This window comes from Myotis yumanensis, unplaced genomic scaffold, assembly GCF_028538775.1.
Source record: "Myotis yumanensis isolate MYYU_CA2020_CCGP unplaced genomic scaffold, mMyoYum1.0.hap1 SCAF_5, whole genome shotgun sequence".
NCBI lineage: Eukaryota > Metazoa > Chordata > Mammalia > Chiroptera > Vespertilionidae > Myotis > Myotis yumanensis.
Genome location: NW_027223756.1, coordinates 21,018,722 through 21,035,771, shown reverse-complemented (window position 1 = coordinate 21,035,771; position 17,050 = coordinate 21,018,722). Strand labels below are relative to the sequence as shown.

At 53.3% G+C, this 17,050-nt stretch overlaps 1 protein-coding gene across 3 annotated transcripts in view; it reads right to left on the bottom strand.

Moving 5' to 3' along the window:
- Positions 1-645: 645 nt before the first annotated feature.
- Positions 646-17,050, bottom strand: part of CAMK2A (calcium/calmodulin dependent protein kinase II alpha) — a 60,430-nt gene continuing 44,025 nt past the window's right edge. For 2 of the 3 annotated variants that reach the window (XM_070414601.1, XM_070414602.1), the window contains 4 exons: positions 10,595-10,670; positions 7,943-8,037; positions 4,058-4,286; positions 646-3,824 (listed from right to left, as the gene is read on the bottom strand). In XM_070414601.1, the coding sequence (XP_070270702.1) occupies positions 3,821-3,824; positions 4,058-4,286; positions 7,943-8,037; positions 10,595-10,670 (404 nt within the window). In that variant the 3' untranslated portion in view covers positions 646-3,820. Of the gene's footprint in view, positions 3,825-4,053; positions 4,287-7,942; positions 8,038-10,594; positions 10,671-17,050 lie in introns of those variants that run through there. The other variant, XM_070414603.1, reaches the window with a different exon arrangement.

The window sequence follows — 17,050 nt, the reverse complement described above, 5'->3', positions numbered from 1 at the left end:
CTGTCCCAGGCTTAGCACTGAAAATCCCTGCCTGCAAACCAGGATGGTGGGTCACCAAAGCCTCTGCATTACCCCCTGGCTCAGTCTGGGCATCTTGGGCTCAAGGAACCGAACTGGCCTCAAATGTGGCCTCAAATGAGCCAGTGGAACCTCTCACGCCTTCCCTCTGTCCAGCCCCAAGGCCCCTGTCCCCATGCACTCTGTCCACAGATAGTTTGTGGATAAAAAGGCCCTTGTCCAATTCAGTCTCCAGGGGCTCTGAGGCCTGGGGCTTGTCTGTGAGAAAAGAATGGGTGGGAAGGGACTTCTGGAACAACCTCCTCATTATACAAGGAACCAAGGAACCCAGGCCTGGAAGAGAAGAGCCTCCCCCCAGGCCCCCGAGGGAGACTTCGCTGTTGGCTCCTTAGAGCATCCCCTTTGCTTTTGTTAAGGGCCCCCAGGTGCCTGAGAGCCCCATCCCTGTCTCTAAGGTTGTGGCAGGTGGTCCAGGCATAATGTCACAGTGATTGGCTCAGCCTTGAGAATGTGACCAAGTTGGTCCAATCACAATGAAGGCCTGGGTTTTCATTTTGCATCTAGGAAGATCCAGAACAGGAAACAACCTCCCGGCGGCGTGTGCTTGACTCAGACAGGGAGACAGCCTGCACAGAAGTTTGTAGCTATTTATTGCACTGAAAACACCAAGAATAAAACAGACGCCCCTCCTTCCCCCCCTCCCCCCCAATAGCAGAAAGTTTGAGCAGTGGTCATTCAAGTTCACAGCCACATATTTTTAAAAACAGAAAAGAAAAGAAAAAAAAAGAAAGAACTGAAACAAAACCCCAAACAAATAGTAACAAAGAAACCAGCATGGGGAGCCTGGCAAACACATCCCCCCAGAGGGTCTTCCCGTGAAGGGAGACGGGAGGCCATGGTCAGGGTTAGCGCCACGTGGGCACGAACCCGGGAGAATGCTTTCCTGTAAACGTGTTTGCATGCTGGGACCAAGGCCTTGTCTTAGGTCTGGATTTTTTGCATCTATAGGATGTTTGGAAGGAGCACAGAGTTTACTGTGTTTGGGGGAGGGAGGGGCATGGGCTCTGGGCTGCGTGGTCTGTCCGTCTCCCCTGCCTGCTGCCTCAGGATCACACGGGTGCCAGCGCAGGTGCCCTGCAGTCCACACCGGCTGGCCGCCCGCCCACCTGCAGGCGAGGCCTTCACACTGGGGCCATCTCAGCCTGCGGTAGGGACCTGCCTCCACTTCCCTGGTACTTGGAGAGGGACATGGTGGGCAGGAAGTGTGTCAGCAAATGGGAGGCAGGACCTCGGCGTCCTCCAGCTCAGTTTCCTCTGGTGGGAAAGTGAGGACCAGAGCGGGGAAAGGGTTTGCCTGGGGTCACACTGCAAGTCTGGCCAGAGCTGGGAATGGAATCCCAATGACCCCCAAACCACAGCTCTTGCCCCACCCTCCGCAGTCCACCGCTGATAAGCAGTTGACAGGCATGAACGAGGAGAATGAGCGGGCAGGCGGGGGAGGGGACTGGCCAGGCTCAGAACGGAACGGGAGTCCAGCCAGTGCCTAACCCCGTCGATTGTGCCACCCCATTCGATTCTCCCATCAGCCCTGCAACACAGGCCGGGCAAGAGTACTTAACCCCTATCACTGATGGGGAAACCAGGCCTGAGGAAGGGACCAGACTTGGCCTTGATGGCTGCAGCATCCCCGGGGAAGGCCACACCTCTGGCTTGGGCATGGCTGTGGGAGCTGGCAGCTCACAGGGAGGCAGGCCTCTGCTGCTGGGGTGCTGGGATCAGTGGGCCTTACTGGGAAACCCTCTGGGCCTGGGGCAAGCCAGTGCCCACCCCTGGGCCTCGGCAGCAGGGTCTCTACCAAGAATAGAGGCTAGTGATCGACCAGTTTGGAGACCAGGAGGCCTGGGCAGCCTCTTGACTGGCCTGTGGCCCCAGCCTGCCTGCCTCACCTGTCCCCAGGGCGTCAGCAACTGAGAGAAGAGCCCACCCTCGGGGAAAACGCAGAAAGGTATGGATTAAATATCCCCATCAGTCCTGCTCCACCCACCACCCAGGACTCCCGGGAGGTTTGGGGGAATCAGTGCCTCCTCCAAGCCTTGGGGATGCGGCTCTTCCTCCCCTAAATCCTCCAGAGGGGACAATATCTCATGCTGGCAAAACACGGCCACATAGAGGCCAGAAGCACAGAGAGGCAGCAACATATTTCCGAGTCGGACGCTGAGAATACAACCTCTATTTTTTTTTTTTTTTTGTCCAAAACGTGTAGATTGGTTTTGCTGTGATTTTCTTCTTTTCTGTTTTTTTTTTCAACATACTTACTGCATATAAAGTCATGCAAAGAAAATAGTGCAGACAGTAGATCCTAGTGGGTGTGCCAAGGCCTTCCACATCAGAGTCAGTCCCAGGGAAGAGGGCAAGAGCAAGGAAAAGAAAAAAGGAGGGCGCAATGCGAACCCGCGGCTGCAGGACGAGGCGTGGAGAGCGGACATTCCGGTGCCCTGCGTGGACCAGCAGACACCGAGGGGTGGGTGATGAAGACACGTGCTCAGGGTCCTCTGCCAGAGACGGGTGAGGACGCTGGGGGTGGCACACAGAGGAGCTGGGATGAAAGCTTGGGAATCGTGGTCGTGAGGACTCCCGTTTGGGAGGCAAGCGAAGAAAAGTCCAGCTATTTCCATCCTGAAAACCTCCCCCAGGCTCTCGGCCCCCATCCACTGTGTCTTATCAGCACTGACATCTGATTCCGTCCTGAAAAGAACCTTGGGACCACAATTTCGGTGAGGTCCTCCTCGCTGAGGCTGGGGAACCACTGGTGACAAAGTCCATCTCAGAGGTGACATTGAAAAATAAATAAATAAACGAACAGGAAAAAAGCTACCCCTCTGTCCTCTTCCCACCTCCCTTCCCAACCCAACCCAACCCAACCCTCTTACAATAATGGAGAGGTCTAGTTATTACATAAATATCAGTGAACGTGAGATCCATTTACGAAACACATGGGAGTTTGGCTATAAAAAGGCATGCGGTCCAAGTAGAAGTGATAACCTAGGTGTTGCTTTCTTTTGCCCCCAAGAAGCAATCAGGTTTTCTCCCTCAGATATGATGGGGCTGGAATTCCCCGGGCCTGATGGAGGGTGGAATGGGTGGTCAGCGATGGAGGTAAACATCAGAGAAGGAAGAAGGAGAAGAGTGGGGGCACCCTGAGAGGAACGCGCTCCCCACACTGAGGGAGAAGTGTCAGGTGGGGCCTGGAGGCCAGGACGGGACGGGAGACAAGTTAGGGAGGCCGTCTGAGGCCAGAGGCTCCTGGCATCGGCTCCTCTCTCACTCTCTCCCACGGGGTGGCGGGTTCATCTGCCTTTCCCAGAGGAATCCTGGAAGAGGAGAGATCAGGGATCTCCTGACTCCCCAGCCCCTGGGTGAACACACAGCTGGGCATTGTGCAGCCAAGGCAAGTCAGGCCAATGGCAGCCCGGGGCGGGCGGGGCGGGGGGCGGGGGGGGGGGGTCCTCAGGGCCAGCACCCAAGGCACCGAGGCCTGAGGAAGCCCCGCCCTGGCTGGGGACAGAGACTGAGATTGACAGGCGGCAGGGAGATGTGGCCATTTGCTCTGAAGACGTGATGGCTTTGTGGGTAGGTTTTCTTGATGCAGGTATGAAAGTGATGGTGGTGGTGGTGGTGGGATGATGTGAGTGGGGGGATTCCAGCAAAATCCAAGGTGGGAGAACCAGCAGCAACATTCCACTGACGGACGGACGGAGGACGACGAGCAGATATCTGCAGTACCGCGCCCCCGCCTGGCCCTTCAACTGTAAGACACAACAATGCCGTGGGTCATGCAGGTGCATCCGAGGTGCCCCATTCTCCTCCGGCACCCACCCTGGCCTGCCTCCTCAGATGGAGGTAGCTACCACCTAAGGGACCCGCCCAGCTCTTCCCCTGGGACCTGCAGGCCTGGTCTCCTCCCGCGGTCCACCCGCCCCCATCCCATGGCCTCCCTTTAGATGGTCCTAATGACGAGGCAGGAAGGAGGGGCTCTTACTGGGGCAGGACAGAGGGCGCCCCAGATCTGTGGAAGTGGACAATCTGCCATTTGCCATCCCGGCGGTGCCAGACGCGGGTCTCCTCCGACTGGGCCGTGCGGGGGATGCCGCCGGCGTCCAGGTACTGAGTGATACGGATGTAGGCGATGCAGGCTGACTCGTCGCCCATCAGATGGATGTGGGGGTTCAAAATGGTGGTGTGCACAGGCTTGCTGTTCCGGGACCACACTGCAGGCGGGGACGGGAGTGAGCAGAGCAGATGCAACTGAGGGACTTCTGCCTCGTGTCCTTCACTCCCCCAACTCCCAGCACATTCCCAGGAGAGCCCCTCTGCCTGCCTCATCTCCATGACAGGGCTCAGCCACCTGGATGTCGAGGCAGAACTCCTAGGTGACTAGGTCACATCCCCGCTTAGGGATGATGGATTTCAGACACCCTGACGTCTTCAAGCACAGGGAAATGGAATTTTAGAATCATAGTGTCTCAGACACAGAAAAAGAGAACTTAGATGATTATAGAATCAAATCAGTTGAGACCAGAGTCTCGAACCCAGATCCCTACAGAGGCCAGGCAAGTACATAAGTGAGGGGCTGAGCTAGGTACAAAATGCTAAATGACAACTGACCACTTGCCTCTGGGTGAGGGAGACAATAGCGAGTGGTGGACACTGGTGAATAGCTGACCACATTCCATCCACAGGGGGAGCCCTGTACACAGCTCCCCTAGAGGTTGCTATGTGAGTAACTGGGACCCCTGGTGCCACACTTTCTGACTTTTCAAGAGAATCAGAAAATCTGGATTTTTATGTGGAAATGTCTCATTTTTAATTATTGGCATCTAATTCAAGTTTAAAACGTCATGCAGGCCACATAAAACATGTGTGCAGTCCAGGTATGGCTTGTGGGCCCCTCATTGGACACCACTGCTCTCAGCATGTAGAATGAAGGAAACTTGGGGAATATTAAGATTGTAGAACCTTAGACTCTTGGGATTGTAAGGATGGTATTTGCGGTTCATACGGTAAGGTCACGGAGCTTTCCAGAGTTAGAGAGAAATGCATAGCTCTTACAATCATAGGACTGACAAATGCATCTTTTGAAAGATCTGAAACATCTTTCTCTATGGAAAATATTAGCTGCTATTATTATTATTATTATTATTATTACTTGATTCTAGGAATTCTTATTTTTTCCAGCAAGATTGAAAACAAAAGCACAGAGAGATGATGATGACCCAGGGAGGGACTGGACAGGGTCTCGGGAATAACCCTTAGCTTTCCCTTCGTATAGCCCAAAGGTAGGCCCAAACCCCACAGAAAGCACACGTCCCCCCTTGGAGATGCCAGTTCAAGAATCTGTAATATTAAGAAGCCCCTGTCCCCTTCCCCACCCTCTCTGATTCTGATGCCCAGCCAGGTTTGTGAGCCACTGATTTCCTGAAAAATCTAAAATGTCTTCTTTTCCCCCGTGACTGTAGAAAGCCTCCAATAGTATCCACCCTTAATATTATAATCACACGCTACCCAGGCTTTGGATAAAGGACTCAAAATCACTGAGTCTTAGGTATGTAGACTAATGTAGTTTTACAATTCTGGGCTCGTAGAGAGAATGTACAGCTTTTGTGTTGTAGGCTTGGGAGTGACTTCAGAGGTCAGAGGTCACCAGTGGCCCTCCTCCAAATGCAAGGAAGCCTCCATAAGCATCCTTGACAGCATCCAGAGCTGAAGGTAGTCAAGGTGGTCTAGTTTAATGCGTCAATTTAGCAGATCTGGAAACTGAGGTCCAGAGAAGCAACCTGACTTGTTCTAAGCTGGGCCAGGTTTTGAAAGAAAAGCAGTAGAACCTAAAAGAAGTCAGTGTCTCTGTGGGACTGAATTAGAGCAATCTAGAACAATCCCAGGGGGGCAGACAGGGCTTCGCATTGCTGAGGGCACTGGGCCTTGATGTTGGTGATGAGGGCGGAGTTCCTGAGGGGCCTTTCTGAAGCAGCAATCACCCTGATGTGGTGTCTCTTGAATAGGCTGGAGACTTTTAATATCTGCCGTGGTGGATAGCATGGGAGGAAGCCGCCGGGGCCTCCAGCAGGAAAAGGCAGGGAGTAGAGTGGGACTCAGCCAGAAGCAGGCAGATACTCTGGGTCTTGCTCTCAGGGGTCCTGTGACGTGACCAGATGGTCAAGCTTAGAGTTTAGGGGGCTGGGGCGATGCCGCAGGCCAAGGGCTACACGAGCTTCTCTCTGTGTTCTTTTCCCTTGGCTCCCCAAGCCCTGAGAGTCAGCTCAGCCTGGTCTCTGCTCTGTGAAGGCTGGAGTACACACTGGAGAACTAGCATCCCCAGAGGACACACCAGTAGAGAGATGGCCTCGGTGACCAGCCAGGGAGCTCTAGGGTGATGGGGACCGATTGGGGGGGCGGGTGGTCCAGCCACCTCTCTTCACATGAAAATTAAACTGCCATTGCTAGCCTTAAAGAATCAGTTTGACTGATCACGGAAAATGCAGCTGTTCTTCACAGCTTTCTGGGGTGCTCTTGAGCCCCTGTACCCTGTAAGACTCAGTCGGAGTGGGTGCAGGCAGCAGTGTCGAGCTGAAGGCCGCTGGTGCACAGGGGAGAGGGGCAGCACGTGGAAGGGAAGGGAAGGGAAGGGCGCTGCAGTGAGTCAGGACCGGGGTCTGCCACCGACTTTTTGGGTTCCTTTGGACACGTCACTTCCCCTCTGTGAGCCTCAGTTTCCCCTTCTGTGTGATGAAGAGCTGGACTAGATCCTACTTCAGCCACTTAAATACCTCCTTTATTTTAACCTACGACTGCCACCTATACTTCATTAAAGTATTTCCTTAAATCAGTTCACTTTAGTAATGGATATTTTAAAAGAAAACTTTCTAGCGCAGCCATTCGTGACAACCAGTATCACAGAACACAATTTTAATAAGTCCAGCGGAAATGAAATGAAGTGCTGTAATCCTAGCTCCGCACTCCTGCCTGCAAGAGATCTGAGCCACTCTCTTTGATGAAGAGGGAAATTAGAAAGTGTTACGGGGCGTTCAAGACAGACTAGCACCCAACTGAGCCTTTCCCCTTGATGGAGCCAGATGTACTGAAGGAGAATTTAGAATGGGACCAACTTTCTCACTGTGAGGACCAATGTGGTTTGGAGCGGTGCCCACGTGCCCCGGAAATCATCTGGTGAAGCCTCAGTGGTACCTGCCTTCCCTTTGGAAGACCCTGGACATGTCACCTCCAAGGCCTTCCTCCGAGCCCCGAGCTGCGTGATCCTAACCTGCATGCACTTTGGTTCATCCCTGTCTGACCCCTGGCCAAGGTGAGACACGGACACAGGCAGGAAGCACCCTGGGTCAGGCCCAGCCTCAGCCCCGACAGCCCCTGGTTGCAAAGCTGCCGGGTCTCTCCTGCAGGGGAGAGGCCCAGAGAGGACAGACATGCGAACAGAGACCCAGACAAACAGGCAGGGCACAGCAGTGTGAGCTCGGGGCCTTCCTCTTCCCCACCCAGAGGGGGCACCTGCGTAACAACCCACAAGCCAGCTTGTGACCAGTTGGGCAGCGGGGGTGGTCCCAGGTGTCAAGATGACTATCCGTTGGATGTGTGCCCTCATGGGAAGGGTCGCGGGCAGGAGAGGGCTGGGAGGGCTTGTCATGCTTATCCCAGATCCCCATCCTCAGCCACAGGAGGGGCAGCTGGCAGTCGGGCAGACCAGGGTTAGGAGAGGGAACCAAGGTGGTACCAACCCCTGTCCACACGGGATCTTCCTCTTCGCTGGCTCCTGAGCCGCCCCGGGGGCCCTGCCCGTCACCCTGCTGTGCCATCCGGCAGGACATGGAACGAGAGCAGACAACAGGCACCCCAGACAGAAGGAATTGCTCACGGTTTTCAAAATAGAATCGATGGAAGTCCAGGCCCTCGACCAGGTTCCCCAGGGCCTCGGGTTCGAAGGCTGTCATCCCGGGGTCACACATCTTCCTGGGGGGAGGAAGTCAGAGGAAAGAGGGGCTGGGGCGGCCTCCCAGAGCCACCCTCTCATCCAGGGGCCTGGACCCACAGAGGGTGAGCCTGTCAAATTGGAGTAATTGCACCCGCCTCGCAAGATCAGTGAGGCTGATGAATGGGGAAGGGGCTTGCGAACTGTGTAGTGTGGAGCATCGCTGACTGGCTGGTGCCATTTAGAACTTGGAGGCCTGGTTCAGGTCCTGGTTCTGCCATTTTACCAGCAGGCGGCTTAACCTCTCCAAGCAAGAGCCCCATGAATGCGTGCAGAGCTGTGCCCTGCACAGGCCAGCCTGGAGGCTACTCTCCAAATTGCACCCCATCCTGCCCAGGCAGCAGATCCACAGGGTGGGGAGTTCCTAATTTGTCCTGGGTTCCTGGGAAGGGGACCTTTCCACTCACATTAAAGTGACTTGCGCTCACCAAGAAGGTCTGTCCCTGGAGAGGGTGCATTTTGCTACTTTAAACAGAGGTGCCTTGTTGAACAGCAGCCCTCACTATGAGATGAGGAAAACAGCATTCCACAAAGCAATGCCTGGGAGGAGGGCGCCCGGGGTGTGGCCAGGGAGGCCCTCGCTGTGTATTTTCAGGGCAATGCTCCCTGCCTGTTCTCAGTTTTCTGAGAGACCCTAACAGCTGGGAGGTGGGGGGTGGGGGGTGAGGGGTGGGGGGGTAATGGTCTCTCCCACCTCCAGGTCTCTGTGGCACAACGTGGACTCCTGTGACAATGACAGTGAAGCCACGGACAGAAAGTACCCCAGGAAAAGCAGAGGTCCCAATCTGGGCTGGGGGGGGGGGGGGGGGGGCGGTGCTGAAGACAACTGGAGGAGGGGGTCAGGCCCAGCATTTCCTAGCAACTGCAGGGCGCTCTGTCCCTGGCTGCCCTGACTGCTCTGTCGCTGTGACCCCAGGCAAATGGCTTTTCCACTCAGAACCTCAGATTCTTCGGGTGGATTAGCCAGGGGCCAGGGGCTGTGCTCAGACCACATGGGAGTCTGAGCTGTAAACATCGGGGAGACTGAGCACCATTGGGGAAGCCCCTCTCCAGGAGGTCTCTGGGCATCCCTGCCTCTGAAGGAGACCATCTGCTTCAGCCTCATTGTACATGTAGAGAAACCAAGGCTCATGACATGGAGGGACTTATCCAGGGGCACACAGGGCCAGACTCAGGGCCTCACGGGCATCAAAGGGCACGGGGTCAAAACCTAGAGTACACTACAGATGCCAGAGAAAGTGACAGTGACATCACAGAGTGGGGGAGTCCCCAGAAATGGCACTGAGAGACTTGGGGTCCACAGGCGCCACCTCTCTTTCCCCCCTTTCCTGGCTGTGTCCTCCCGGCGCCACTCTCTGGCTCTCCTGTGGCTGACTTAACTCTTTCTAGGGCCGCTGCAAAACCGATTTAATAGCGCATTTCCATGCTTTTGTGCAACACCCAGTGCACACACCCCTGTGGACACAATCGCAAACCTGCATGCATGAACAAGTGCATGCACACACATGTACCTGTGGCCTCAGTCTAACACCTGCACCCTCCAAGGTCCTGTTCCTCCAGAGATAACCAATAGATTTCTGAGGCTTTGCCACCCATCGCTGTGGAAACCCTCCCACAGCGACTGCCAGGCCTTTGGGAAACCTACTTCAGCTCCTGGGCACAGTGGAAACCAAGAACGGGCTGCCCAAGGAGCAAACCTAGCCAGGTTGTTCTCCCCTCACTGAACCCCACAGGCAAGGGTTATTCTGCCTTAGTTGGCAGTTTCTGTCCACTGAAAGCATATGTGGGGTCTCCGGGCCCAGACCGTAACAATCCTCACCAAGAGATTGAGGCCTCAGCCTGGAATCCTGGCTCTCCCTGCAGCAGTTGAAGACAGGCTCAGGGCCCGGCTTCTGGGCCAGACCAGGAAGGGTGTCGGTGACCACCAGGGGGCGCTCCAGCTCAGCCTTTGCACACAGCTGCCCCTCTGAGGGCTGGCCCCGGTGTGCAGGGAACATCTTCTACCACCTGTTTCCTTTCATGTTATTTTTGCACACTGCCTTATTCCCTAGAGAGTTGTAGGTTCCGTTTCGAGGTTCTTTTGCTCACCCTTGCTCACTGGAGGTACACACCCTGTGGATTCCTGCCCACTCCTGCCCAGCTGAGGTCAGAGGTCTGAGAAGGTCCAGGGTGAAGACCCAGGCCCACAAGGCAAGACTAAGGAGGGACCTGCCTCCCTCTCCTCCTTCCCAGCACATTTCCTGAGGAGGCCCGTGCTGCAGTGGAGATCACCCCCTCTTTCCTCAGGGAAGCAAAAGAGTCCTGGGGAACGAGAATGAGGAGCAGGAGGAGCAGGACTAAGGTATAGAGAAGCATTTTGGACAGAAAGCTTAATAAAAGCATAAAGTCTGAACGCAAAACAGAAACTCGAGTTCATTCTAATTCACAGCACATGCAGAGTGAGTGACTGAGGGTCAGAGACGAGGACCCCAAAGTTAGCCATCAGCCCCCCGAACAACAATCCAGGCAGGACATGCAGGACGGGCCCAGCCGACTCACGTGTAGGACTCAAAATCTCCATTGCTTATGGCTTCAATCAGCTGCTCTGTCACTTTTATAATTTCCTGTTTCCGCACTGTAAGGCAGGAGGGGACACAGAAATAGTAGCAATCGTGACAGTAATGAAGCACCAACTACCATTTCCTGAGTCCTCATCATGTGCCAGACCCTGTCCTGGGACCTGAGGGCCTCATATACATTGTCTCATTTATCCTCACAGTAGCCATGACAGGTAGGTATCATTACTCCCATTTCACAGAAGAAGAAACTGAGGCCCAGAAAGGTGAGAATGGTACGAAATTCCCTCAGCTACAAAGGACGGAGCCAGTGTCTTAGCTGGCAGCCTTTGCCTCCAAAAAGCAGCCATGGAGGGCATTCCGACTCTAGGCCTGTTTTGACTCCAAATACAATTTCCTATCAAAACAAGGTCAATTGTCATGGTTGTCACTAGCAGCCATGCCCAAACTGGGGCCGCTAACAAAAGTCTCATGGTTTATTCACCCCTTAGGCATGGGGAGCTTTATGCTCCATTTGGGTGCCTGTAGGAAACAGGCTCTGAGCTTTCCAGAACTTTCTAGGCATAATGAGACCCGGCCTCCCCTGCCACCACCGAAACAATACAGACAGCTGCTGTCTTTCTGGTAGAGGCTTAGACGTCACTTTTCTTATATGTGTGATTTCTGAGCTCCAGTTTTCCCATCTGTAAATGGGGACATCACCTCTCATTCATTCAGTGCCAAAAGTATCGTGGAAAGAACCCAGGCTTCAGTACCAGACAGGCTTCATCTAAATTCCAACCCAGGCCCTGGCCAGTGTGGCTCAGTTGATTGGGCATCATCCCATGCATCGAAAGGTTGCCAGTTCGATTCCCTGTCAGGGCACATGCCCGGGTTGTGGGCTTGATTCCCAGTCGGGTGTGTGAGGGAGGCCGCCAATTGATGTTTCGCTCTCTCTCCTCCTCCCTTCCTCTCTCTCCAAAAATTGATAAAGAAAAGAAAAGAAAAAAAAAGTTCAGGAGCAATTATAGGTAGAAGGATCTCTCATTCTAGGCTGTACTCTTTAAAAAAAGAAAATAAATACATTCCAACCAAGGCCCTTACAAGGCGTGCAAATGTGGGCTACAAGGTCGTTCCCTGGTCTATGAGATGAGATGATAGTGCTCCCCTCCTTGGCATGAAGCTGGGAGGAGGTGATGAGCACGAAGCACTCAAACCAAAGCCTGGCACACAGTAGGTACACGGTGTAAGTACCCTTTCCTGCATCCTCCCACATGGTTGCCACATCTGCTCCTCACAGACACCCTGGGAGCTTGGCGAGGCCGGTTTCCCCCAGCCGACACCTGAGGAGTCTAAGCCTCGGTAATGCAGGACTTTGAGGCCAGGTCTCTTGGTCCCAGAAGGACAGTTCTTACAGAAGCTTCGCATGGTTTCCCAAAGGTACGCCCTCCCCGCCTCCTCCCCCAGGTTCAAGCTCAGCTCCAAGTCCGGTCAGTTCATTGGCCTATGGAGCAGCCTCAGGTGAGGTAGATGGATACGCAGCCCATTTCTCAGTTTGGAATGTGGGAGAGAGAGGGACAGAGAGAGAGAGAGAGAGAGAGAGAGAGAGAGAGACCATGCCTGGCTGAGGCTGTCCCTGCCCTTTTCCTCATCACTGCCCAAGTCACCCCACCCCATCTCACACCAGGAGCTCACCTCAGACCCAGAGGACACAGAGTCACAGAACAGCCAGGCTGGAAGAACCCCTGGAGACAGGGACTCAGCCTTCTTATCACGCTACTGGGGAAACGGAGGCCCGGGAGGGGTTGCGACTTGCCCAGGGACATAGAGCAGACAGGGTGCAGTTTGGCTCCCAGCCCAGGACCCTTCCACCGGGCCCCAGCACCCCACCATGTTTCCTGACGCTCGGGGCCTGTATGCCGTCTATTCCCCAACTCGAATACAAGTTCCATGGAGGCTGGGCTGTGACTGCCCTTAGCTGCTAGATCCCAGGAGCTTGGAACAGGCCTGCCCCCAGGGGAACTCATTATTAAATAAATGAGCGCACCAGGCCTTGTGCTGTGTGCTCAACCTGCAGGATCTTGAAAGCTCACAGCACAGCTTCATGTGGCTATCACTTCCACATCACAGGTAAGCAATCTGGAGGTGAGAGAAGTTAAATTGTCTGCACCGTGGACCAACGGCCCAGCGTTTGCAGCTCCAAAGCCCATCACACTCTCCCCCACAACACATGCCCCTCAGGGCAGGGGCCCCTGCCCAGCACAGCTCTTGGCACATGGTGGGTGCTCAGCAGATATAGAAATGTTCATCTTCAATGTCTGTTACACCATGAACAACAAGTTATCTTTGAATAATCACCAGGGCTGGGGATGGGAGTCCATCTGAGACCATGAGCTCTGCCAGGTCACTCTGGGGTCTTGCCTGAGGTTGGGGCAGAGGCAGCAAGAATGAATGAATGAGTGGATGGCACCAAACCAGGGTCTAGGGCTGCTGTTTTTGCCCTGCTTCCTGGAATTGCCCAAGTCGCCTAGTGGCCTGTCCCTGGGAATCCAAGAGCCTGGCCTCCTGGTCAACTCTGCCCTCCTGCATAGAAGCTGGAGACTGAGGATGGAAAAAAGCCACTGCTGCCAGGAGACACCTCATCCCAGCCTCTCCCACGCGGAACCAAGGTGATGACCCCGAGCGAGTCCACGTGCTCACGGCAGGCATGGGGCCAGTGCCACCTCCCTTATCTCCTCCATCTGGACTTTAAGAATGCGTCCAGCTTGACATCCCAGGAACCTGTGCTTAATGCCCTGTCCCCTGTGGGCTGCTTCCCATGCCATCTCAGAGAGGATAGCAAAGTGGTCAAAGGCATGAATTCTATAGCCAGAATCCCAGTGTTTGGATCCCGGCTCTGGGACCTTGGGCAAGGGACTTCCCCATGCCTCAGTTTCCCCATATGTATAATGGAGCTACCAATAGCACTTACCTCATAGGGTGGTTCTAAGGATTATGTGAGTTAAGAATATATCAAAAAAAATAGCTGATACATATGTGGTCCTCACTAGGAACCAGCTACTGTTCCCAGCCCTTTATAACAACTTCTTTATGTAAATAATGATGCAATATATAAAGCACTTAGAGCAGAAGCTGGCACTTCCTACATGAGAGCTGTGGTTAGTTTCTTTTTTAAAACATAAATTTATTTTTATTGATTTCAAAGAGGAAGGGAGAGGGAGAGAGAGATTGAAACATCAATGATGAGAGAGAATCATCGACTGTCTGCCTCCTCCACACCCCCCAGTGGGGATCAAGCCCACAACCCAGGAATGTGCCCTGATCGGGAATCGAACTGTAACCTCCTGGCTCATGGGTCGATGCTCAGCCACCGAGCCACACCAGCCGGGCCTGTGGTTATTATCGTGTGCAAGTCTCTGAATTGGAAGCTGCTCCTGAGGATGGCCTCTAACCTCAGCTAGGACGCCTCCCAGCAGCCTATATGTGAGGCTTTTGTCTTGGTTGACATTTTGGAGCTTGCAGCCCACTGGGCAGCCCACTACACTGTGGGACAGCTCTCACCATTGGTGCCAGCCTCCCTCTTCTTTCAAGTTGAAATCTGTCACCCTGAAAGCCCCTAGCTATAGTTCTGGTTCTTTTCCGCCGTCTGGGGCCCTGTACTGAGTTGTCTGCTGCCTGGATTTATGCCTTTTCCCCCGCCAGTCTTCTCTCCTCAGGGCTGAAGGCCTCCAGGATGTGGTTTGCAGGATCTGACTCAAGCGGGCCATCTATTCATCAACGCCTCACTGAGTGTAAGCATATAATCCCAGGTGTGGCTTGGATTTTACACAATATCAAGTCGGGAGTAGCATTCTCTCTCCCCTCCCCATTTTGGACACTATACCTCTATTAATGTAGCCTGAGATAGTACCTAACTTGGTTTTGCCTCCAGCCACTCAGGATACCAATTATGCCAACAGTCAATGCCTAGTGGGCAGGAATCTCCCTAGCTTCATTCTCTGGGACAAAAAAAGTCTGGGAGTTTAGTGTTCCTTAAATCTGGATAAATTCACTCTGGTTCTGGGACCTTCTCATGCCCTCAGCAATCCCATTGCTGTGTGAGGGGTTCATCCAGCAGCTGCTCAGGAGCAAGCTGTGCACTTCCACCTGCCAGGTATTCATCCAGATAGTCCAGGAGTGCTCCCCTACAGATGGGAAAGCTGAGGCCCCAGAGAGGTTAAGGCACTCTCTCAAGGTTACACAGCATGCCAAGGCTGAGATGGGATCAGCATTCCTGGATGATATCCCCCAGAATGTCTCTGCTGAGATTCTGAGGCAGCTCTTTGGGCTGTAGAGGAAATTAATTTTTCATGGAGCTGACCAGGAGGAGGTGGGGGAACGGGGAGAAAGCCTGGCAGAGCCCAGTGAAATTTGGAGGGTGAGAGTCCTGTGCATGAGGCCCGAGGTGCTCTGAAATATTAATGTCCCTTCCTTTGCTCATGGGAAAATGTTCCCTGGAGGATGACATTTCTAATTAATTTTAATTTTAGGTCGGAATCCACCCCACCAGCTGCTATTCTCACTTAGGAAGAAGACTTAGCAGATCAACACCAGGAAATGGTTCTCTGGAAAGTTTCTCTGAGGCCTGGAGAAGCTGTGGGAGGCACAGGGCTCCTCTTTCCTGACAAACGCGGGAGAAGCTCCTGCCTGAGCCAGTGTCTCTCCCATCAGACAGGGCCTTCTGCATGTGGGGAAATGAGGCAGGGAATGGGTCCCAGTTCTGCCATCAATAACCCGATGTGCCCTTCCTCCTCCTTGAGCTCAGACTTCCTCCTGTAAGAGGGCCTAGCCTGGCTGGCGTTGCTCAGTTGGTTGGAGCACTGTCGGGTGCACCTGAAGGTCACGGGTTCGATTCCTGGTCAGGGCACATACCTAAGTTGCAGGTTCTATCCTCTGTCAGGGCACATAAGGGAGGCAACCAATCAACATCTCTCTCTCACATTGATGTTTCTTTCTCTCCCTCCTCCCCCTCTCTAAAATCAATAACATTTTTTTAAAAAGTAAAAAAGAAGGGCGAAAAAAAGGGGGACTAGATGAACTAAATAAAATTCAAGGCTTCACAAAATCTCCCATTGTGTTCTAAAGCAGAGAATGATCACTGTAAACGTGGGGGCTTGGGGGCGCAACCCAGAGCCGTTCCCCCGGGTGGAAATGTCTTTGGCAGCTCATATTTTACATGTACAGCGCACACGAATTTTGCATTCTCTTCCAAATATTTCTCTGTCTGTTTAATATATAAATATTTGCCTCAAAATAATCTTTCAGTAAAATTGATGTTCCAAAAATGGCATGTGGCTTCCTGTCAACCACAAGCTCTAGCTTCACAAAAAATTTAAGATTCACTAAACAATTTCCATGTGCCAAGCACCGTGTAAGCACTTTATGTGCAGCCTCTCATTTCACCTTTACAGCAATCCTCTGAGGTTGGAACTATTATCATCAACTCTTTATTGTTAAGGAGGCTCAGAGAGGTTGAGTAGGTTGTCCAAGGTCCACCAGCAAATGGACCCCAGTGAAGAAGCACAGAGCTAGCTTTCCAACTGCTCTGGTCCCTAACTGCTCTGGTCCCTAACTGCTCTGAGACCAGAATTATGAGGCCACGTTAAGTCTCCTCAAAAATCCCAATCTTACCATGGGGACAGTGAGCCCTCAACTATGGGGCCGGTCACAGGAACACCATGCCTCAGCCCAACGAAAAACCATAGAATCGGAATCCACAGGGGCAGGGCCAGGCGTGGGTGGAGAATTATACTTGAGGGACTTAGAAGGCTGATTTGACCCTAACAAGGAATTCTTCTTCAAGACCATGTGTTTCTAAAGGTGGGCACTAGAGCCATCATGGAAAACGGATTTGCTCTAGTGCCAGGCTATGGCGTTAGTGAGTCCCCACCCACCCACCCCCGTGCCCCCACAGCTGGGACTGATCAGAGAGGGCCATACAGGGTGGGGCTGATCTTCCAGGGTATCCTGGCAGAGTCAAGAGGTAGTCATGGCATTTATTGTATCAAAGCAGTCTTAAAACCTGAATTACAATTGTGCAAAAATATTTATTGCATAATGAAATGCTCTTTTCCCCATCATTATATTCTTTGAGAGGAAAATTACCTAAACTACTGAAAAATGGCTAAACTGGTCCAGCTGCGATCTCCCCAGGTCAACGGTGTCTTCCTAGATTTCAAGGGCTCCCAGGCGTCTCTGACACGTGCCCAAGTGTGAGAACCCTGAGCTCTCAGGTCTCCCTGTCCCAGGCGGATGAGGAGGGCCGGGTGCAGACAGCACAGAATGTCACCAACTCATCCAGCAATTTGGTGTCCCCTGGCCAGAAGACGCACGCTTTCCACACACCAAGGCCCCCAGCGTGGTGGTTATGAGTCAGGCCCTGGAGTCACACTGCCTGGATTCAAATCCTGACTCCGCCCTT